This window comes from Lissotriton vulgaris, chromosome 8 (genome assembly GCF_964263255.1).
Source record: "Lissotriton vulgaris chromosome 8, aLisVul1.2, whole genome shotgun sequence".
NCBI classification, from domain to species: Eukaryota; Metazoa; Chordata; class Amphibia; order Caudata; family Salamandridae; genus Lissotriton; species Lissotriton vulgaris.
The window spans coordinates 407,139,934-407,164,463 of record NC_141696.1 but is presented as its reverse complement, the minus strand read 5'-3'; the positions used below and the strand labels follow the sequence as shown (position 1 = coordinate 407,164,463).

The 24,530-nt window shown below is 43.2% G+C and overlaps 1 protein-coding gene across 1 annotated transcript in view; it reads right to left on the bottom strand.

The window, feature by feature from the left end:
* VWA3B (von Willebrand factor A domain containing 3B) overlaps window positions 1-24,530 on the bottom strand; it is a 981,637-nt gene that overhangs the window by 879,002 nt on the left and 78,105 nt on the right. The window contains exons 5-6 of the mRNA XM_086934174.1: window positions 8,973-9,132; window positions 7,053-7,222 (exon numbers count right to left, since the gene is read on the bottom strand). Of these exons, the coding sequence (XP_086790300.1) occupies window positions 7,053-7,222; window positions 8,973-9,132 (330 nt within the window). The remainder of the gene's footprint in view (window positions 1-7,052; window positions 7,223-8,972; window positions 9,133-24,530) is intronic.

Here is a 24,530-nt window from a genome sequence, read left to right as displayed (position 1 = left end):
TGGCTAGCCTCACAGCTACTTGAAGAGTACCAGAGACCCGCCCCACTCAAAGGGAACCTGAGCCACTTTGCAGTGGCTCTCTGTGTTGTCAGCGGCAACTAGGTAAAATGCATCAGGGACCACCTGCTCTTCAGGTACCAGCCGACAGCTGACAGCTTTCACACTGGCTCTGGTGTCTCTAAGATCCTCCATTCTACGGTCATTGATGGTCACCCACTGCCTGTACTTTTTAGTGATATCAGGCAGCTGGGTCCTGGGGACCACCTCACAGTCTCCTAAAGAGACAATGGACGTCTCTATGGGACCCCACCCACCTTGGTCACCCATCTCTTCCCCCAGGGCTACACTCGCCATCTGGTGGGGTGATGCACTAGTGGGTGCTGTCTTAACCCTCTGTGGGCATTGGGGATCATAAAAACGATGGCCCACTTTACCACACTTAAAACATTTCAGCGAACCCTATGAACAGGTTTACCTGTCGGGCCCTGGGCTTCTTCTCAGGGGGAGGCTGGGAACCCTTCCCTTGGTTCCCTTGGTTCCCTTGGGGATTACTTTGGGGCCTAATTCTGGAACTCCCTCTGTGTACCCTTATCCCCCCACACTTCTGCTGGGGACCCTGCCCACCTTTACTGGAGTCTCCCACATGATCCTTGTGGACCCGGGTACTCACTCAGCGTTCCGCCTCCTCAGCAAGCTTCCTAGGGTTAGTCAGCTTGCTATCAATAAGGTGTGGGCGTAGCTCTGGAAAACAATTATTTGACAAGTGCTCCCATGCAATTAGATTTTAGAGCGTTTAAAATCATTCATTTTGCTACCCTTCACCCAATCATCCAATGCTCTGCCAAAGAAAGAAACATATTTTACCTAGTGCTAGACTCCAGCTTCTTACAATTCCTAAACCTTTGACTATAAAGCTCAGGGGTCAACCCATACCTGGACATTAAAGCCTCTTTCATGTGTACATAAGAATTCTGATCTGCAGAAGGGAAATCCAATAACATATCCCGCCCATCACTGAGGAACCACCCCCACAACCCCGCTCCCAAATGCTTCTCAGGGACCTGGTGGGAGGACATAGCTACCTCATAGGCCTTGAACCATTGCCCATTATCTTCATTCTTATGAAACTCCTTAATAACATCCTTGGGAATAAACACTTGTTTCTACAGGCACGGATGGTGTGCTGACACCAGAGGGAGTAATTTCTAAACTCTTGGCTTTCAATTCCAACTCCGTCAACATCCTGTCATGCCCTAAATGCATCCTCTTTTCCTCCAAGGCTACCTTTTTATTCTCTAACTCCATCTGACCACCCATCTTGAGCTTGGCTAGCTCCATCTTATGCATTCTATCTCTTTCCCTGTCTTCCAGCTCCTCTGGGGACAGGCCCTTTGAAGAAACACTGCTGCCTGGCCTTAAAGGTACTTTCTCCCTGGTCAGGCCCAATAGCCCATCCAGCTGCCCATTAGCATTCTCTGCCTCATCCCTAGGCTCTTCAGGATGCTCAGTAATATTTTTAGAGTCCAACCAGGCCCTCAGCGCCTTTTGGAACTCTTCCTTTTTGGCTACGCCTTTCACAGGGATTTTAAATCTTTTGCAGAAGGTTTTAAGCTGTGGCACAGTGTAGGTATCAACCCTATCTTCTTCAAACTGTAGATCTATAATGCGTTTGAGGATGCTTTACTCATGGTGAAAAACAGTTGGTAGTTCTCAAAAAGCAAAAAGAAGTTCCAAGGAAAATTCTACCAAAAAGTATGTGGTTGTGTTATGGTCTGCACTCACTAGTAGTGTACACCAATCATTGTATATGAGTCACAAATGCAAGTCCAAATCCTCACCCCTGACCACCAATGTTAGAACTGGGGGTCTCTAGTTGGCAGAGGTAGGTACCTTTGACCAAATAGAGACCCTTGCTTCTAGTCAGGGTAAGGGGGTACACTTCTAAAATAACCCCTGCTCACCCCCTTGGTAGCTTGGCACGAGCAGTCAGTCTTATCCCAGAGGCAGTGTGTAAAGCATTTGTGAAAACATACAGTAATACAGTGAAAACACTACAAATGGACACCACACCATTTTAGAAAAATTAGTAATCTTTACTAGACTTAACACAAGACCAAACAACAAAAATCCACAACACTGTAGTCAAAAATAGCCTCTAAAATGGTAGAAATAGCTTAGTTCAATGTAGATGGTAAATGTGGGACTTTACTCTCAAAGTACCTTGGATGCGTCACGAACAAAAGGGTGTCAGGGAAGGTGATGCGTCGGTTCCTTGCTTCGGGTGAGGTGATGCGTTGGTTCCCTACAGGAGAGGAGGTGATGCATCGGTTTCTTACTATGATCCAGTGCAATGCGACAAGATGGCGCCGCGATGTGACGATCCGGTGTGATGCAAGAAAATGGCGTTTTGATGCGATGCGACAATGGTGGATGTGACGCATGCATGCCCAACGGCCGTGCTGTGAACTTGGTAACTTCTGAGCCGTGACAGGCCCTGAGACACGCTTCTCCGGTGATGGATAAGTGACCTCTGCGGCGGCGACACGCTTCTCTGGTGATGCCATGCGCTTCGTCGATGATGCAACGGGGAACAGCTGCAGCTGCAGCACTTGTCTTCGGCGATGCAACGGCAACTGCTGCTGTGGCAACACGCTTCTCCTTGTTGCGTCACACTTCCAGCTCCCAGCGACTCACAGTCTTCTCAGAGGACCCAAACAACAGTAGGCACCTCTCTGCAGGCAGAATTCCACAGCAAGGGAATTCAGGGGAGCTGGTGGTGAAGTCTTGTATCCCTGAGACTTCAGGCAGGAGGCAAGCACAGTTCAAGCCCTTGGAGATTCTTCTTCAAGATTGCAAAAGTACACACAAAGTTTCTTTTTCCTTTCCTGGAAATAAAGTAACCACTGCAGGTCAATCCCAACAGCGCAGCACAGGGGCAGTCTTTTCCTTCAGCTTCCTTGGTTCTTCTCCTTGTCAAAGGTTTGTCTTGATTCCCAGAAGTGATCTAAAGTTCTGGGGTCTGGGTCCCCCTTTCTTTACACACAAATCCTGTATCTCTGAAGGCAGAGAGTGTACCTAGTCCAAACCAGTTCTGGGTACATTCTGCCAGTGCAGAACTTCTTCCTTTATCAGTGTGGGTCAGGGTCATCAGACACACCACAGGAGGTGGAGCCAGCCTTGTGGAAGACAGGCACAGCCCTATCCAGGCCCAGGTGCTACTCCTCCCACCACCCCCCATGCAGATAGGTCTATTCAGCCTTGTGCTGACTCACCCTGTCTCCTGGAGCCCCCCACCCCATGTCACTCACAAATCAGACATGGAATACACAACCTAGCAGAGGCAGGCTTGGATGGTTAGGCAAGAAAATACCTACTACCTACTCTAAAAGTGGTATTTTCAAACACAGAATGTTAAAACCAACTTCACTAAAATATGTATTTTATCATTCAGGCATACTAAACTCGAATTTCTACCTAGTTCCCTGAGTCAGTTAGGATTATAGGATATTATAATCAAACTGCCAATTTTGGCCTATGGAAACAGGTAGCCTTGCAATAGTGAAAAACGAAATTGGCTGTAATTCACTATCAGGACCTGCCACACACATCAGGGCATGTCCTACCTTTTACATACAATGCACCCTGCCCTTGGGCCTACCTTAGGGGTGTCAAATATGTAGGAAAGGGATGGTTTAGAGACTGGCAAGTGGGCGCACTTGTCAAGTCGACATGGCAGCCCCGGGCTGCACAGAGGCTCTGCAATGGCAGGCCTGAGTCACATTTTGCAAGCTGCTTCTGTGGATGGCACAACCAGTTCTGCAAACCCACCAGTAGCATTTAATTTACAGGCCCTGGGCACACATGGTGCACTGTACTATAGTCTGACAAGTAAATCAAATGAACCAATCATGGAGTCACTAATCCATTGCAACAATTTACAATAGGGAGCACTTGCACTGTGGCACTGAATAGCAGCGGCACAGTGCCAGAAGCATCTAGACCAGCAAAACACATAGCAAAAATACAGGAGGCAACAGCAAAAAATGGAAGGAAGACCCACGCCAATGGTGCCAGGTCGAACAGCAGCCTAAAGCAGAGAATGAACCAGCACAGGCCAAGGTGCTTGCATAATCTAGAATGCAGGACATCGCTGGAGTGACCCATAGCAAAGCGTGAGAAAGTGAAGTCAGCTCTCCATACCCCCTGTTGACCTACTATTCCTGCTGAAGTTCCCATGGGAAGATCAGTGGTGATAAGGCCATGGCAGAGGTGGCTCTAGAGTGGGTTCTAGCTGTCGGGAGTCCCTGAGGGGAGATGAGCAGCAAATACCCTAAAGAGCCTCTGGAAGAAGTCGGGTTCCATTCCTTAATTGCACCAGACCACTGATGAGACACTTAACAAGACTATTATGCAGTTCCAGACCGGGCAGGTGGCTGATCAGGACAGGGAAGCAATACATGCAATGATACGGGCCAACTTAATGGGTCCGACATCTTCGTGGGTGAAAAATAAACACTTGTTATTTGGATAATGCCCTTCCCGCCCTCCCTATGGCAAGATCAATCTGAGTATCCTGTGTGGGATATCAGAGAACAGCAGCTATCAGAATCCGTCTTGCGGGCTAGGCACCATTCGAAACAACTTGCACAGTACATCACATGGCAGATGCAGAGGAGCCTTTGCTTAAGGGTGAGACCCAGGTCTACAGAATTGCGATGCCATCTCAGCTACCACAGGAAACCTGTATTCAAGTACCGCACTGTAGAGCAAGCTTAGGGGAACAGAATACATCACAACTCTGAGCATACTCAGTGGTAAAGGCATAAGCTACTGAGAGCAGGACCGGAGTGCCGGAGAGACATGAGGCCGCTGCTTTGGGTCCATGATGAGCCATTGGGAATTTTATTAACTAAACCGACAGTTGAAGCCTCCACCCCAGTGTATGGGCCAGTTAGAGGTGGTGAAATGCAATTTCATATTGATCACAATATTAGGCACAAGGACTCAGATGAAAGGCCCAGATTCACCCCTTTGACCAAAGCTATCAAGTATCTCTGCTGATATACACCAGGGTAGACAACGGCCTCTAGAGGCCACAATATCAAAATAACTATTGCTTCTGGTGAAAGAGTTACATGACCAAGAGACACCCCAAACTCCAGAACCTTGACAGGAATGCTGACAATACAACTGGGGTTACATACAGAGGGAAATATTACTTTATGATTGCCTTTGTTTCTTCTACATGCAACCTCTCCATACAGGGATGGTAAGAGGAGAGACTGCATTTAAACGGAGGACATCACATGTGAGACAGATGAGAAGATGTTCAAGTGTGAGATGAGAGGTTAAGATGAAGGGTGATTGGAGATGCAGTGTTAGAAGATTCTCCCAACATAAATGTGGGTTGCAAAGCCAAGAACATTTATGAGTTGGGCATAGATAACATTTATTAGTTGGAAAGAGTTAATTAAGGTTGGGGTGTAAGGTGTAGTGAGGGGTCAACTGGAATGGAGAGTAAGGAAGTGGGATAAACAAAGCAAAAGCTTTCACCCAACTTGGAATGCAGGCGGTAAAGCATAAACACGTTAGTTGAGAAGATTAGTGGGTTTAGTAAAAGAAGGAACTTGGATGCTGGTCTTCTGCTCTTTCTGGACAATAATGAGAGTAGATATGCTTCAGAGAACTTGCAAGGAGTTCTAGATTGTAATGCAGAGCCTTAGGCTGATCACTGTTTTTTCTGTGGTTGAATAATTCTAGTAAAAGTTCTTCTATGCTGAGTAGTTCACAGCAGTCAACTTATATTCTGGGGATTTCCTACCAGATATTTTGGGTTTGTAATGTATTAGCCACCTCCGGTCAAATCATCCCAATCTGGGTGAGCACCTAGGTCACCTAGTGCTGCGACCAGCCCTGCTGAGGATCAAATCAGGATGGAAGAGTTAAACGCCCACTCTGCTACTGTAGAGCAGATTGACACCACCTAACGTTTATTCTACTGTCAACGGCGTTTGATTGACAATGTATTGTTCCCATTTGAATCGTCATTTTCAAGGGCTTTCTCTGTTGTCTGCAGCTCTGATTCTTTGCGTTGGAAGTAGTCAGTACTCTCACTCCCACATCTCTTGCAAGGACTTCAAATGATGACTCTCTTCACTGGACACTCAAAGCCGAAGTCCTAAAAAGGCAATAGATCTTCTGCAAAACTAAGTAAACATATGTCTACTCTCGCACTGATGCTAGTTTTAAAACTTCAAAACATGGGCAGATTCATTCTAATCTTTTGCCAGCTAGTGCCGCCACAACAAGTCACGTACAAGCCTCCAAACAACAACAGTAATCTTAACCAAGGAATACCAACATATAAATGCTTAATCTTGCATTCCCTGATGAACTGACCATGATACGGTTAATTTTCCAACGTGATAGTCATGGGTTTTTTCTTTCTTCAAGCTATTTCATCCTTTCCTCTCCCCCTTCAATTTTTCCTTTCTTTAAAAATATAAGCTAATATACGTCATGTTTTTTTTTATGTGTTATAAACGGTTTCTATTTTTATGCAAATGTTATTTCCTATGTTATAAGTATTAAAAAGGAAATAAAACATACACAGCCTGATAGAATTATTGTGCTTATGGAATTAGTACTTTTGTATAAACTCTTGGATTAACATTAACAGATGGAATAAATGAGACCACTTTGTTACATATAGGTTGTAACTTGAAGACAGGTTTTCTGGTAGCCGTTGTTTAGGTAGGACTGCAACTATAGCAGCGAGTATTTCATAATGGTATACAAAAAACTGCTTATTTAATGCATTGCTTTCTGGAACCGTATAACCAATATTTAATGCCCTTCATTAATGTTCGCCAATCCATAAACCATTATCATGGAGCAGGAAATGAAGCACATTGCTTGCACAAACAGACTGGCAGTACTACTAAATGGACGTCAGGCATCAAAAGGTGACTGGGTGCCACAGTCTGAACAAGTGAGATAAGAACCCAGTCACTAAACATGCAGTGTTTTATGCAGCGATTTTTGTTTCATACCTGCCAGAGGTTTGATGGCTTAACTCTTTCATGAACATCAGGGTTTCTTTGTCGGGGGAGTTGAAAGACACTGTGTGAATAGGGCATGGACTCCCTGATAGCATTTGATGAAGTGACTGCTGCAAACGGTCTGGCACATCACCCACAGCAAAATAATACACAGCTTGAACCTGTGGAAGAGATACAAAGATTTACTTGCCAAAAGCACACTTTAAAGCCAGCCCTCTAGAGCACTGAAAAAGTCACTTATGGGGACACGTTTTTCGAGACACGGGTTTACATCCAGAATGGAGCATCATTTGCCATTTCACGGACACTTATCCTTATTTAGAAAACAGCATTTGTATTAATTAGCTAAATGAATGGTTACTGTACACTAATAAAGTTGTGTAATATTCAGCTATGCTATTACACATATTTCTTTTTATTACACTGCGCCTGATTCACAAAAAACGATAAAATCCAGACAAGTGTAGACATATTTCTCTGTTTTGGTCAATTTGTAATTTTGTTATCATTCACAAAAGAGTCAGTGTAAATTACCAGGTATACATACATCATTCATTGTTTTTCTCATTGTGTTTTTGGTGCCTAGTCTACGTTTTTTAATAGCTCTTAAATGTGCAGCTAGTGCCTCTCTTGCTCATGGTCTGGTAATTTATCAGCCAGTTTTCAACAGTCCTTCTTTCTAGTAAAATCACCAATTTCTAGCCTGGAGAAAGTATACTGTTTATTTTTCATACCTTAGCTATATTTTGGCTCTAAGTCTCATATCTAAAACGAATGACTTTGCTGAATGTTCTCCATCCGTAGCGGTCAACCGTGGGTGTAAAAATTGCATCAAAGCATTAAAATACCAGATCCTGATTTACAAAAACTGTCGCTCTGAGGATTTAGATGACACTTTCCACAGGATAAATTGCACTAGATGTCTAGATTTGTCAGCCAGCGTAACTGGTACAGGGGGAGGGCAAATGTGATTAACACCTGAAATGTTGTGATTATTCACAGGTACTTCCAGTAACTTTGACACTAGCTGTACTTCCAAGAGTTAACCTTCAAAAAGTAGCCATAGGTGGTGCAGGATTTCCTCAATTCGAGGCAGCTTGGAACATTGGCTGATTTACATATGGATGGTCCCTATCTGTGGTGTCACTGAATGGTATAAAGCTGTGTGAATGGAATCCACCCACAGTAAATTCCAGCCATATAGATTGATTCAAGCATTTCCTTCGATCACTTTTACGGTAAGTGAATGCCATGGGAACGCCAGTTGCAGGTCACTGATGAGGACTGAGACGGCTGAAGCAGGCCTAGCGTAGCATGTGATATTCATAGAAGACATGGAGTAGCAGTTCATGCTAAATTGCCAATTGTAGCCAGGGCCAAGACTAATGGGCATCTAGTAAATGTTAAGTTGAAGTGACAATGATAAGTAGAAAGAAATGATGAACTGGCATTTGGCCAGCGTAATTAGCTGTGGTTCACATATGATCAGTCATTTCCTACCCTCTCTGTTATGCTAAGTAAGTCACCAAATGTGGTGTGGGAAAGCCCAGATGTGGGTCTGAGCCTGAGGTGAGACTAAGCTGCACCTGAGTGATGAGTCCCAATAAGGCTAAAATAATGTAATAGCATCTGGTATCTAATGTAATATCCATTATCTAGTATCGATTTTATGGTGTATCAAATACAATTTAATCAAAAATTAATTTATTATTATTACAATATGCAGATACATTTGTAAGTATTGGACATTTAACATTACACAATGTAGTTTTGATACTATGCCCAATCAAGCAATTTTCTAAGAATAAAGCAGTTGAAGTTAATTACTATATTCACTATTAAACAGTTGCATTCCTCTAATGCTTGATCACACATAATGTTAAGAACTTTTGCTGATGCATAAAAACTTACAGACTTGTCACCCATTGCTTGAAGAATAGCCTCGGAGGGACCATTCTTGCCAGCAACTCCCAATTGCTCCAGCTTCCATATCCACTCAACAGCACAGTTGATGGCATGTGATGAAACATAGACAGATTTATCTTGCCACCTCACAACATCCTCAGCAACCCTGCAAACCACAAGAGTTTAGATTTAAAGAAATAAATAGAACCACAAGGTGGATTACACTTAATACTTCTCACAAATGGCTGTACTGATCATTCCACAGGGATCATCTGAAATCTAAAAACTAAAACTAAAAATCTAAAAACTGATTGACAAGTAAACTTTCCACTGCATTTGACGACCATGCTCGATTGCTCATCATAAGGATACTGAAACTAAAATCTGTTTTCTAGAATGTTAAAATTTACAAAAATATTAGACACTTTGTAAGCATGTCTTGCATGATACAAATATGGAGGTGTTTGGGGGTAGGTGTTCTACTAAATTTGACAAGTTTCACTTCTGTATCTTTCATGAATCAGTCAGAGGAGCATCCATTTGACATGGGGCACACAATAAGCTACAATGAAATAGGAGCAGTTGCCACCACTTTCTCAGCGTAATCTGAAATCTATAATAAATAAAAAATGACAGATGCTATACTACTATACTGTTTAGACATCATCAAAAAATAAATAAAGATGCCAAGAAAAAGAGGGGAAGAGTTGTAGAACCTCAGCGTTAGAGGAAAATAAGTTTGGGGACCACAATTATTTTGAAGTTATTGGTCATACCAAGGACAAACTACGTTTTACAATACCCACCACAGATCACAATGAAGACATTTTTTTCCAGACAATATAGACTTGGCCAGACAAGTGTGTGTGTACGTGTGTGCGGGTGCATGTATGTGTGTATATATATATATAATATATATAAATATAGTCATTCAGGATATTCTGAACAAAGTTAGTTAAGGCAGGACAGAGTTTCATAGAATCCTGTCCAAAAACTGCACCCAACAGATGGGTTTAAGGCTTAAACTTATTTGTTAAACAAGGTTAATTCTACTGTGTACTACATGGCTAAAATGTCTTCTATGGATCTGGATGAATCATTCTCAACATATAAGGTCAATAGTAATGACAAGGGAGTCATTAGGCAGCCCATTTGAGCAACATTTGTTTCTCTACATGCATAACTCTACGCAGTGTATGAAGCCCGAACTCGCCATAAACACTTCTGTACATAAATCCAGAAGAACTAGACTGTAAAGATCTATTGTACTGAATGGAATTACAGTTTGTCTCTTTTTCAGATACAATATTTGATGGTCTGTGGTCAACACTAAGCCTCACAAGCAGCCATTGACCAAGAGGCATATCTAGTTGAAGGCCTGCAATCTAGATGCATATAATTCGGTAACTGCCATTTCTCAAACCCAAGTTGTTTGGACCATATCCCACGAGAATGGTACAGCAATTGGTAGAACATTAGAAAATGAAGTACCAGCTCTAAATCCAGCCTTGCAAAATGATAACCTACAGTCATTAAGGCTCAGCTGATTTTCGAGGGATGGTCTGAGGTGAGGACAAAAGGCAAGCTACACCGTGTCACTCCACAGCAGCCAGCCATGAACTGAGTATTCCATCTCATACCAGCCCCAACCACAAAATAATACTGGTTATTGTTTAATTATTGGCAACAATTACAGTGTCACATACTTCACTAAATAGATATATTAAAATACTATTAACAGACAGAACATTCATTGAAAGGACTGTAAGCGCCACACCTGAAATTAAGAAACGAAAAATAAATTAGTTAAGGGACTATGTCAGTGTCATCGCCATTATAGACACTCATAACATTACAAATAAAAAAAAACAGTTGGAGTTGTCTGTAATTTTTCTTCAGATGGTCAAACAGCTGTGATCTTTGTGTGAGAGGTTATTCCAACAAATAACAAAGTGCTGGCTTCCATTTTTAGGTCTCGCTGGGTCAGCGCGCATGCGCTGCTCAGAGAGACATTTAGTAGAGGCTTTGGGAAGTGCTCCCAAAGCGGCGACCAGCTCTCTAGAAAGCGCACAAGAACATGCACTACTGCGCGCCCATCCCTTTGATTTACTCCAAAGGCTCGCGCGACTTCAACCCCCCACACCTCACACTTTATTTTACCATTCACATGTCACCACCTCCCACAGCAGGGATTCATCTAAATTCAAATAGCTGTAAGCTCGACTCTCTTGGCGGCCATGAATAATGCATGCCCGAGGTGAAAGCCGCCTTGACGGCCGCTACGAAGAAGTGGTGACTGGCTTGGCTGGCTCTTTCCAGCGACTGCATGTTAAGCTTTGCAACAGAAGTAAATCCCCAAACCCCATCCTATTACTGAGGTGCCAAAAGCGGCCTGGCAGCCAATCAGAGCGCATCTAAGACATTGGGTTATCCAGAAATTAGAGCCTGTGGCGTGGTGTAATAATGAAGGTGTCAGGCAGCGCTCGCGCGGCGGCCTGCTGCTACGAGCTTGCGCAGCTGCAGCCCCGACAGGCCCGGCTGCATCTGAACAGCGCTGAGCATCAGCCTGCTCGCTTCTCTATTTACTGAATTAATCATCTTGTGTTACGGTTGTCCGCCTTCAGCATGTTTGCATGCAATATGTGATGACGTTGGGCCTCGGCCTTCTAGGCAGTCTATTTCTTATAGGAATTTTAAAGTTTTTTTTTGCAATGGTATTTTTTGGAAATGGCCCAAACTTAAAGTAAGGAACGTTTTAATATCCCCTGGTACTTTGCGGATGTCAAACTAAGCGCACTTGTTTTGAGGTTCAAAATCGGCCCGGGCACCCTATCAAAGAAGTGGCTGCTGCTGGAGCACTGAATGGCCCAACAACCTATGCAACTCTGGCGGCATTACTCTTACGGCCGCGCAGCCAATGCTTGTCTGATGGAAAATATGTTAACAAGAAGATAGGGGTCTAATGCTCTGCAGCGTCACTAGAACCCCCTCCAGGAAGAACAGATATCAGAGAAGTAACAACTGCTGGCACAGAGCTGCTACTAATGTGAGGCCCAAGGATTGCAACTTCATTGTTTTAAGCACAATTGGAGGCCCTTACATTGTGTTATAATATAGTTATTGTTTGTGGTTACTATAGCGCATAGTGGCCCTTTAGAATGCAATCTTGGAGCTTTCCTTAGAGCAGGAATGCCTTTACAGCCAGTGCGGAGGTTACAATCGCCCTCCGGAGCTTGAAAAGGTTTGTGGAGATGTGCTGTCACTAAGGTGAATGAATGTCCCTCCTTTGTGTCACGGTCAGAAGCGGATGCCATATTCACAGCTTCTTGGCGCTTTAGCACAAACATAATTCTGGCATTTTTTTTTTATTTGGAACTTTTTCCCAAAGGGCTGCTGGAGCACTGAATGGCCCAACAACTGATGCAACTCTGTTGTGCCTTTCTGTGGTGGAGATACGACTAGATACCTCTGGGTAGTGAGTTGCTTTGGCACTAACATTGACAGTAGGAGAAGGCTGGGTTTTTTCTACTACCATTCCGCACGTTTCCGTGCTCTATGACTTTAGTCCGTAGTGCCAATGTCCTTTCAAATGATTTCTCTTCTGCATCCATTGGCATTGTAGCAGGCCTGGTCTCAGGATCACACCCACGTGTTTCAATGTCGGTGATCAGCTAGGCCTGGGGGGTTGATCTCATCAGTGGGGCGCTCCCGCCAGAAGCCTCCATGTTCTTCCCAGTGCTCGCTTTACCCACTAATGTCAACACTCCCGGAACCGTGCTGCGGCACTGCCCTTCAAAGGGATGCCGAAAGTGTTTGGAATGCGTGGGCATGCATGCCAACATTCTAGGTTCATTAATAGGATTTCTGAAGTTTCAAAAACACAAACTAGGACAATGACATAATTGGATTTGACCTTTCACATCGGCGCTTTACAAACATGTTTGACCAAGTCTATATAAGGGATAGATCGCACAAATGAGTATTCACGACTCACGTTATAAGGAGATAGATTTAGCTGGAAAATACGGGTAAATGAGATAGCTCGGTGGGTGATATGCGTGCTGCAAAAAAGTGCCATCCCAATTAGTTGAGTTGAATTGAAGCAACAACTTGAAAAATACTGTTATTTGATGAATAATAAGTTAGAACTAAAGAAACTGTACCCGTAACAGGGAATTACCCTTGTTTTTTGGTCGAAGCCTACCAGACAAGGCAGCTGTGTGTGCTAAGAACATCTTGAGGACATTCATGAAGCTGAACTAGGAATGCATTCCGCCCTTTGCTTACCATGCATTGGCTTTGTGGTTTGTAGCTCATATTTTCTGGCTTTCTATTTGCTGACTTTATTTGCTATCGACTATCCAGTTTGAGTTTGTCCCTCCCTTTGCCAAACCTTGTTTAAGGCATTCTTGATGAGCTCGCTTTCTGCAAACAGGCCTTTAAATCTTGTTCTTATCTTGTTATATTTGCTGTGCATTCAAAGACTGAGGTAAATGTCAAGATCTCACTTCAGAGGGAGCTTGTTAATTAATGTAATAGATTTGTTAAGCACTGCTGTGGAACACTTCTGATCAAGTATGGTCACCACAGCTAAATGTTAAAGGAACGTGTGGGCGTGCAAGCCTGTCTTTCATAGTCTTACAAACAGCACACCAGCGGCTTGGATCGGGAGTGGGGTAGTCCTTATACAGGATTTGGTGCTCCTCAATTGGACCCGTCTCTCCTTCTTGTAAGCCCAACTGAAGAATCAGAACGGTGACATTCACAGTAAGAATGACAGACGAGGGTGCAGTATTTTAAAGGCAAAGTACTTGAAATATGCCATCAATACTTATCAGCAAGGCATACAATCATAAATCATTATGAACTCAGTAAAATCCCATGGAAAATCCAGTATCGATTGACCTTGTAAGAATTAAAAATGGGGTTTTGAGTACAAAGAGAAAGCACATTCTATTATAGGACAAATGTTTTCATACATTACTACACAAGTACTTGGTTCTCAGGATATGCGCCAATGAAAAGCAAGCAAGAAGAAACATTCTACTACAGGTTTCCCTCATAATGCTATATCATTTAATTCAGTCTTTCTCACAGTTTTATTCCAGCACTATTGGTGATACATTGTACAAGAAATAGTCTGAGGCAGTTGGGATGTCCTTGGTTAGGTACAGCGTGGTGAGAAGCTCCTGGGAACACTCACCTTATTTTAGAGCAAAGCTCACAAATCTTTATTTAAGATGGAGGATTATAAACACATATCATGTTAGCATAAGCTCAATTTCTAATACATTTTAAAATAAGGAGAAGGAAAAGCAGCTCTCACAAATGTCTACTAAACTAGTAATGTTCATGGCATCAGCTCGTAGTGGAGGTGGCCAGAAGTGGTGGAGGTACAGAAGGTGTGATCAAATCTACACTAAAACACCATGGCTGTTTAGTAGTTTAGTAAGATCCAAGCTCACTTAGGCCCCTACTTGAGTCAGAGCTATACAACACAATTTTGCATACACGCATGTATTTTGTTTGAGGACGAAACTCGGGCACGTTGCGGGTGTGCAATAGTTGTGAACTCTAGGGTAGGACTACTTCTGCTAGAACAATACAGTTGTAGACATATTTGACATTTAAATGACATCTACATGTAATTTAGGTGCCAGATCCAATCACAAAGCAAATGCAATTGTTGTGTTCAAGTACAAGGTCTTCATAGGATCCACATTTGTGCTTTAATCAGTTGTCACTCACATTAAAATAGTTTTTTTTTTTACAATTCTAGGCACATGGGCAGCTGTTGTCCCTTCATAGAGAATCAACATGAAGCACTGCCAAAGCCAGTAGAACAGGCTTTACTGGGCTAATACATGCATGCACAAATCAGCACAGACCATTTGTGCCAGGGCCCTATGTAGCCTGATGTATGGCACTGCAAGCTTGGCGAATGAAAACTAGCCTTCAGAGTTAGAAAGGCACATAAATAGGCAAGTTGCTCAGAGATGAGGCTCAAGTGGTCAATTGTTAACTCCTGCGTTTGCTTACATATGTTAACACATTAAAGTAAGACCTATTGTCTTGACCAATGTTTATTAGTTTTTTTTATTCAGACACTCTAAATGTGCAGGTTATACCCAGACATGTTCCTTACTAGTTATAGATGTGTTCCTATTCATCGGGGACATGACTTAGCAGTTCAGGCAGGGCTATTCTTATTAGAGGAGAACCAAGGCTGATTTGGCTTTAACTGGTCTCTTTCTGTAGTGTTACAGTAAGCATAACAAGATGGACTGGACTCAGTCCTAGAGCAAATAGCTGAGGCTGAGATCAATTGAAGCATATCACCCATTACTTTTTTAGGTCTCGCCTACGTAGCGCGCATGCACTGCATAGGAAAAAGCCCTTTAGCAATGGGCACAGCTTTGCTGGCAAAAACGTGCATGCGTTGCATTGCTTTGAATGGCAACGCAGGCACAATTGGCGATTCCCTTGTGGGAGCGAGTGGCGCCATGTGTTATTAATTATCGTGCTCGTTCCTGCAAGGGAAATGGTGCCTGCTCTCGGCCGCACTTCCCCCCACCCCCTTCTTGCGCGAGGTGCCCGACATTGTTTTTACCTTCCCCTGTCGCTGGCGTCTTTGAAGTTTCCAGTCCTCCGCTTATTTCATCCCGGCAACTCTGCGCAGCACTGCTCTGTTAGATTAAGAGGTCACATAACTTCACGGATATTGTGTTTTTAGAAATATCCATTGTTAAAGAGCGAGTGCGATACTGGAAAGTTAATGAGTAGAAGTTACACACTGACATCTCCTCTGAATTTTACAAACTGTACAGGTGCAGGTACTGCTGAAAAACGTCATGAACCTTGACTAAGCATTTTGCTTCAGATTCTTTATTTCAGGCAGAGGCGCTAAAAGCACAGTATACTGGAAAAGACACGTGTAAGTCTACTTGCACATGGATGCACGCAAGAAGCGTGGTGCCGGCTATATGAACACTGTAGGAGTGTAACTTTGAATATAGTGCGTGGGTTCTGAATAAGAGCTGCACACACCATTTTGTTGCATTTTTAATCAAACATGTCCAGTTTTTCTAGTGTGAAAGGTTGGGATGACTGAAAATGAGGAGTGAATGGCTCAGGAGTTTTGAAGTGTGGTGCGAGCACTGGCATCTTTGCTTGTTTACATTACGCAGAGGTGCATGCCATCAAAGGAATGCTGATCTCCTCGCCCAAGGATGCTTGGTATTGGATGCCTCGCCACTCTCCTCCTCTGAGGGGGCCTAGAATGGAAATGAGAGGGCTTAGGTGCTTCGTGAAGGGGCGCTGAGTGAGGCTGTCTGGGTTGTGGTCTCACGACAGAGGGGCTGTGTGTGAGCTAGTTTTACACTAATTTGTGTACTTGGGTACCGTTGGCTGTTGGGTCCAAATATTTTGTTTTACTTGTTTCTCTTTGGTGCGTGCTTGTGCTCCTGTATTTAACAGTTTAAGCCCCCACCTCCAGATTGCCAAAGGCAATAGCTCGTTCTCTTAGGTGTTGGCATATTTCTCACATTCAGTGAGCGAGATTGGAGCAAGAGTTAAAATACATTTCATACTCTTATATTAGGGTGCAACATTTTCACTGGCTGTTTTATTTATATTTTTTAAGCTGCCTTGTCATTGTTAGGCTTTGTTAAGTGCATGTCTTTCGTTTTCTTAACGTCTTGGTGCTGCAGATCAACACCAACATTCCACGTCAATTAGCCCCTGGCCCTTGCTGTTTTATCTCCTTTCACACAGCCCTCTCTTCGCTGCACTTCCCAAGGGCAGAGACTGGTTCTAGCTCTGGCGCCGACTTCCAGGTAAGCAGCTTCCCTGCCCATGCCCATCTGGTCTCTCTGGGGTAACTTTAAGCACACAGTCATTAATGTGGATGTTATTCCTGACATCGGAATCAAACAGAAGCCCTTAATCCTTGCTTCTTGCTCTTCTTGTGGGAGTTTCTGGTTTCAGAGTTCCTGTACTAACAGATTTGCAGGTTCATGCTTTTTAATCATTGTAATATTATTGGAAATGATTTTATTTTTATTTTTAACAAGCAGCATGCTGTGTTGCAGTCACATGAATTTGGGGCATGTTTCAGTGGGCACTGTATACCTTTGCCTCCGATTTGCTTCTTGCACACTTTTAAATTGTTTGAGCTTCTGATATGACATTACAACGTTGTTTTAGTCAGTGTTAAAACACTGCATAAAGGATTTAAGGATGGTTGGCTGTGAGTTGCCTTTCTAACACTTTTTTTAAAAAGATTATTCTATCTTACATCCAGTTAGAGTGTCACCATGGTGGGGCAAGACATTTATATCTCTCTTTCTAATTGAGTCTCATCTCTCTGCTTACCGTATCCCACTGTCAGCAAGTGTTGGGGTTTGCCCTCAGAGGAACAGCCCAGACTGCAAGGAGGAGAGATCAGGGTTCGGATAATGCAGTATGCTCATAACACACATACCTATCCCAAGAGACAAGTAAAAGGGACCACCATGGAATGTCATCTCTTTGTGGCCTACATCTTTTCACCTATTGTCTTTAAGCACCTGGTTTTTCCCACCTTGCCCATCTTACAGGGATGGTTATTGTGTAGATCTTACTCATTCCAATCTCTCTTACAGTCTGAAAGAAGGATGTCCACCAGCATGATCTCGGTTTGGGAAGTGTTGTATTTTGCTTTGACAATTGAAGGTGGTGCTAAATAGAAATATCCATCTCTAGCTTACATTGTCCTTTTTAAGATTATCCTTTATTGGCCTGAACAGCTGTCACTGCAGTGAGGTAACTAGGGCTATATCTTGGTATAGTTTGTTGAGCAATCCTGAAAGAAAATTTGCTCCATTTTCCTAACAGCTTGTAGGATTTGCACTTTTATCTTAAAGATTAGAAACTTTACCAGGATGTTTCCAAGTTTGCTCATGCCTGTTGGCTGCTTGGGAGACACTCAGTGGGCCCTCTCGAAATTCAGGATAGCTTGTGTTTCTTCAAGGACATGAGCGAGGAGTCCCAATAGAAAAGCTTCCATGTCTGTGCCATCAGCCCCAAAGCTCTTGATGCTGATATTTTCACAACATATTAGACTTCCAGTTCTTCACACTTCAGAATTGTCACAGTCTTGTTGGTATCATCATGAGGAGAATCTCCTTTCCAGAGCCATATTCTTTCTCTCACTTTTTACCCACTTTAGATTCTAACTCCACCAGGCATGTGCCCATGCTAAATCAGCATTTTCAGCAAATCCACTTTGGGAGCACAAGTCTGCCCTGAGGCCCTCAAGAAACTTAGCAAATATCCGCCCTGTGTTACTCTAATAATTCTTCCTTGAAAACATAGAGACTTTCCAGTAGCTCCACTCTGGTGAGCACCATAGTTCTGGACGGTTCAGGAAGTGCTCTGGGGTCTGACGAACGGTCACAGAGCTTGACAGCCGTTTGTGTACTGAAGCAGTGGTAACACCTTTCAACATATGTTTCTATTGTGCTTGGATGCTTATCTACAATGTCAGATCAAGGTTGGATAAGGATCCTGGCTGGTTATTGATGAAACTGCAGCTAGGGGCCACTGTTGTGTTATGTCTCTAGAACATACATATGCCTGTGATCTGCCACTCAAAAGGATCCGCTGCATCTTATAGGCGGGTCTATCTGCATATTTTGTTTTGATAAACAATTTTGAGTTTTGAACTGTTATAACACTCACTGTCACTAAGAGGCATGGATACATAAGATACTCCACAGGGCAGACTTGCAGGATACAATAAGGCGTTATATGAGTAGGAAGCAGCATAACAAGATACACCATCAAGAAAGCTTTTCTGCAGCCGACCCAAGCATTTCCCTCATATTTGTTTGTGCTTTGAGGGGCACCCTGGAGCTTCAAACACAGGTTTCTCCTGCTGGGTGCACCAGTCTACCCCACGCTGCCACTGAAACAGCACAGGGGGAACAGAGTTCTCCCATTGGGCCACAATGTCACATTAAGACACCAAGGTAGCTGTTCCCAGAAAGGTCAGGTCTGCTCTCGAACCCCTAGAACTCTCCAGGACATCCAGCAAAGGCATAAATGGCGAGAAGTGCACCTCCCAACCCAACACCTCTATCAGTTTACCTACCACAGCGGTCCAGTATCCTTGAATCATCTGGCACAACAATACCACGTAATAACAAGCATTGGCATAGCCAATAAGTCTCGCTTTTGGGACCTTATAAGTATTTAGTTTTGCAGCACAATACCCTTGGTGCAACAACATCAGCTGTTGCATGGCTAAACCTTGTACCTTATAAGTGTTTAGCCACGCAACAGTTGATGTTGTTGCACCAGGGATATTGTGCTACATAACTAAATACTTATAAGGTCCCAAAAGCGAGACCTATTGCTATGCCAATGCTTGTTATGTAATCTTGCTACCAAGTGTTCAGCCAATGCTTAGGCCCTAACAGAGTGGATTCCGTCTATATTGAACAAAGCAATAAAGGTACCATGAAGCCAACATGGACTAAATGGATATTAATTCATTTTATTTGGGAGAATCATTTGGAAACCAATCCATTATATTTAAATTTAGCAGTGCTTAATTTGTTAAAAAAAAAACAAGAACAAAAAAGCGCAAGGCCCAAATGTTTTTTTAGAATCCAGAAGCTTTCCGGCTATGCCTCTGTTTTTTATCACCCTCTCTATTTATTTAACTCTTTTAGTTTTTTTTATCTTTGACATCGCCATTTGTCACTGTGTTTCTGTCTACCTCTTCTTTGCTCTTTTTACCATATTTGTCATCCTATCTCTTGCGCTTTGTCAAAGCATGTTCTTAAAAAATAAGTCCTGCTGCTCCCACCTGCAACTGCCTTCAGAAATGTGGTGCAGCGTGTATATATATATATATATACATACATACATGTATATATATATCCTGATTTTCGCCTCTAACACACAGGAATCGAATCCCAAGAGACGATGCAGACCCAAATCGTGCTGAATATTTCTTTATTTTTCTGTTACTCGCCCAACACCACCGCCATGACGCGTTTCGGTCTCTCTCGGACCTTCATCACATATATATATATATTTATTTATATTCACTGAAAAAAACATAGGTTTTAGGGGTGTTATAGTTAGCTGGACATTTCACTATATAACTTGCGTGCCCTCAATCCACTGCTGATGATGTCACATATTACATCATTCATGACATGGTCAGTGACATCACTGATGACATCTCAAATGACATCACTGATGACATCACTGATGACATCATCCGGTGAATGTGGTTTGGTTCGTTATTTTAATGTGTTTATATATATATATAATAGCAATTTGCATTGAAGATTGAGTGGATATATAAATATAAATATCTGGATGGAGGATTTAGTAGCAGTGTGATTGACTCTTTACTTGACTAATTTAAAGTGTCTCACTAAATGTATCGGATAGTGACTGAACTGTGTGAACATCTGTATCACTTTGTCAGTTGGGGGGTGGTGGTCCCAGGGGGCTGGGGGGGGCCTGAGAGCCCCCCCACCCACTTGTTTAAACCCCCGGGGATGGCAGTCCCCGGGCCTGTGAGGGGGCCTGTGAGCCCCCCGCATACATTTAATTCTTGGCCTGAGAACCCCCCTCTCATTTGAAAATAGCCCTGGGGGGTGCGGGAGGCCTTGTGAGCCCCCTGCATACATTAAAATCGAGCCCGGGGGGGTGGCGGTCCTCTGAGCCCCCCCACATATATTAAATTAGAGCCCCGGGAGGTGGCGGTCCCCGGGGCAGTGTGGGGGGATTGGGAGCCCCCCCACACTTTTTTTCAATAATGCCCCCGGGATTTGGCCCCCGGAGGCAAATTTACATCTTTTCCGATCGGAGACCGCGTTTCTTTTTTTTTTTAATATCGCTAGGATTCGTGGATCCTACGCAAATCCAGCGATTTTTAAAAAAAAAAAAAAACTTAGGGCCCTGAGGGTCCTTGTGGGACTTCCTGAGCAGGCCTAGAGGGTCAGGGTGTGTCTACCCTGCCCCCTTTTCGTGTTTTGCAGCGTTTGTTTTGTTTTCTTGTGCCTCGGTTTTACCTAGGCACAAGATGGCTGCCAAAACTTCCTGATTTTGACAGTTGTCAGCCAATGAGCATTCAGCTCGTGCACGCGGATACTACTCCGGATCCTTCGCGCCCATAGATATATAAATTACTTTAACCGTAATTTTCTCAAAAACTACTGAACAGATTGACACCGGATAAGCGAAAGGCACAAGTCGGAACTGAGGACTACCTCTCTGCCAAATTTGGTGTAATTCCGTTCAGCCGTTCGTGCTATAGCCATGGCTAAAAGTCCTAAGGGAAATTGCATGGGGAAAACACGTTTTGGGACCCCCCTTTTTTCTCGACCCTCGCTTGACCAATCACCCTCAAATTTTCGTGGAAGGAGCGGAACTGAGCTGGCCAAAAGTTTGGAGAATTTCGCGCAGATTCATCAACAGGTGCCAAAGTTATTGTCAATAGAATGTTGCGGATTTCCTATGGATAATAGGTCCTAACTATATCTACCTACTGGCGACCACAGGTAGGTAATATATGTATGGTGAAGACTCTTGTCCAGCGCTTGCAAACTTGCTCCAAATAAAGCACTATTGAAAACCTACCTGTGAGGCTTCTCTGCATTGGGCAACCCTTGTTGTTTGTATTTGACCGGCCAGCCCGGGTCGGGGAGAAGCCCTGCCATTATCATGTGGACTCGTGTTGCATCCAGGGAGGCAGCACTATAATGAGAGGAAGGTGTGCGGAGAAATAGCACGGTGCAGGACGCTGTGATTTGAAGCCTTCCCAACCCACTGTGGCTTTTATTTTTTGGATCCATTTCGCTGCTGCAAAAGAACTCACTGGAGCAGATAACTATGAACTACTGTGACCAGAATGCCGGAGGGGCGTCAACGCTCGTTCAGTATGACGGAGCAGTTAAAAAGGTACAATGATTAACAACAGCGAACCATTTCTGCCTCTGAAGAAGTGCGCCTCGCGCACGAAACGCGTCAGGCATCTTGAACCTTTGGTGAAGACTCTTGTCCAGCGCTTGCAAACTTGCTCCAAATAAAGCACTATTGAAAACCTACCTGTGAGGCTTCTCTGCATTGGGCAACCCTTGTTGTTTTTTTATATATATATATATATATATATATATATATATATATATATATATATATATATATATATATATATATATATCCAGCAATTACAAACTTCTCCACTGAAAAGAGGCACACCAACACCTGTTGAAAGAGGTTTCAAGCGCGTTATTCCATGCAACGAAAGAGCGCACAGGTACTGCAAATCCCAACATGTTTCAACTCCATTGAGCCTTGATCACGGGAAAATTGCGTTTTTTGAAATGACCACGTGATTTTAAAGACGCAGGTCACATTCTCTCACTGAAAGCGCACTTTAAAACAGAAATGTTCATTAATTTACGGAAAGCAGCACAATTCATGCCAGTGTCACATTGCTGCAGTCCCAGTGTTCAATCGTACTGTTTGGCGCTTTTAAGTTTGCAAACCTGCATATCCAAGCAATGTTCGTCAGGTAACGCTTTCTCCTCTTTCAGCTGGCAAAAGGAAATGTTTCCTCCTGTCTCCCTTACCGACACAGCTGAAAGTTTCATTAGGAATTTTCCTGTCTTGCATCAGTAAAGGTCGGCGGGTCAGGCTCACGTAAATAAATCCAGCCACAACTTGCTCCTTCAAACAGGAGCCTTGAGACCCTCGCAGGGCGGGTCGATGTTAATGGGGATGGAGCCACCCATTCATAGATCCAGCAATTACCAACTTCTCCACTGAAAAGAGGCACACCAACACCTGTTGAAAGAGGTTTCAAGCGCTTTATTCCATGCAACGAAAGAGCGCACAGGTACTGCAAATCCCAACATGTTTCAACTCCATTGAGCCTTGATCACGGGAAAATTGCGTTTTTTGAAATGACCACGTGATTTTAAAGACGCAGGTCACATTCTCTCACTGAAAGCGCACTTTAAAACAGAAATGTTCATTAATTTACGGAAAGCAGCACAATTCATGCCAGTGTCACATTGCTGCAGTCCCAGTGTTCAATCGTACTGTTTGGCGCTTTTAAGTTTGCAAACCTGCATATCCAAGCAATGTTCGTCAGGTAACGCTTTCTCCTCTTTCAGCTGGCAAAAGGAAATGTTTCCTCCTGTCTCCCTTACCGACACAGCTGAAAGTTTCATTAGGAATTTTCCTTATATATACACAAAAACATTAAAACAAACAGTTAAAACTGGTATGCTTATCAACCCAGTAAAATAAACAATTATATTTAGTTACATAACATTGGCATCAATTAAAAGACCTTAATACAACTCATAACACTCATATGAATAAGTCCTGTTATGATTCATGTCAATTACTGCAGCCCTGACCTACAAGATCCTGCTGTGCAAAACTGAGCATAAAGGTCACTAGTTTCCCTTACAGGCGCGCAAGTGACAGCCCTGGAATCTTGTAGCCGAATCTTTGACTATTTACTTCTTAGGTCAGGAAGCAAATGACCTAAAAACAGAAAATAATTATCGTAGTCCCTGAAGGAGTCATCACAATCTCAAGTCAACTGTGACTGACCTTTTCATTTTGAAGTAAGACAATTCAAGGGCACAATCCAAAGGCGAAAATTCATTAAAAAAATGAGAGAGTATTTGATGCTTATCATCGTCACAAGATATTCGTCCTCCATATCAAGTATTTTTATGAACAAGGCCCCAGGTTACAGTAAATCAGTATTTTTAAAAACCTCAACAGAGCACTGACAATTGCTGAATCAATCACAATAAATGGGCAGATTAAATGAAAGACTTCTTAAAACCCAGTTCCAACTGAGACTGTCCAGGGTGGGACAGCTATGGAAGCTTTCCAGTGTTAGCACTCTATAAGATATGACAAGATTCTTTCTTTCTGGTTTTGTTTGAACGCATGCCGATGCACATGAACATCTAACACAATAGAACACAACTCTATTCATGATGCATAACAGCAAAACTCTTTAGTCACACACCACTCTACTTGCCAACAACTTTCCACCCTCCTAGACTATGCAAGTGCAGATGCCAAAAACTGTGGTACAAAGTTATATGGCATGGGTACTCGCAAACATTTTCACAGGGGCCAAAAGGTGTGGTCTGTGATGTGACCGAGGGCCACATTGATGCCAGCGGGGTGCCGCCGTGCCGGGTGGTGTGGGGAGCATTGGCGGTAAGGTGGGTGTAGGGGAAGCAAAGCATTTACATCTAGTTGCTGAATTGCACAATGTGAAGCCAGAAAAGCTGGGATTAGTCCCGGCTTTCCCACTTTACCAAGTTGTGTGATCCTAGGCAGTTGTTTTATTTCACTTTCCCGTCTTTATCTTCATTATCACATATACGAGGACCTTGAAATACATGACTATAGGATGCACGCTGTACAAAAACTTCTCCTGTGTTTGATTAAATAAACTATACTGTTTTACTTTTGAAAAAGGAACCCACGTTACCCAAAGAGTACACATAAAAACAAACTTGCCTC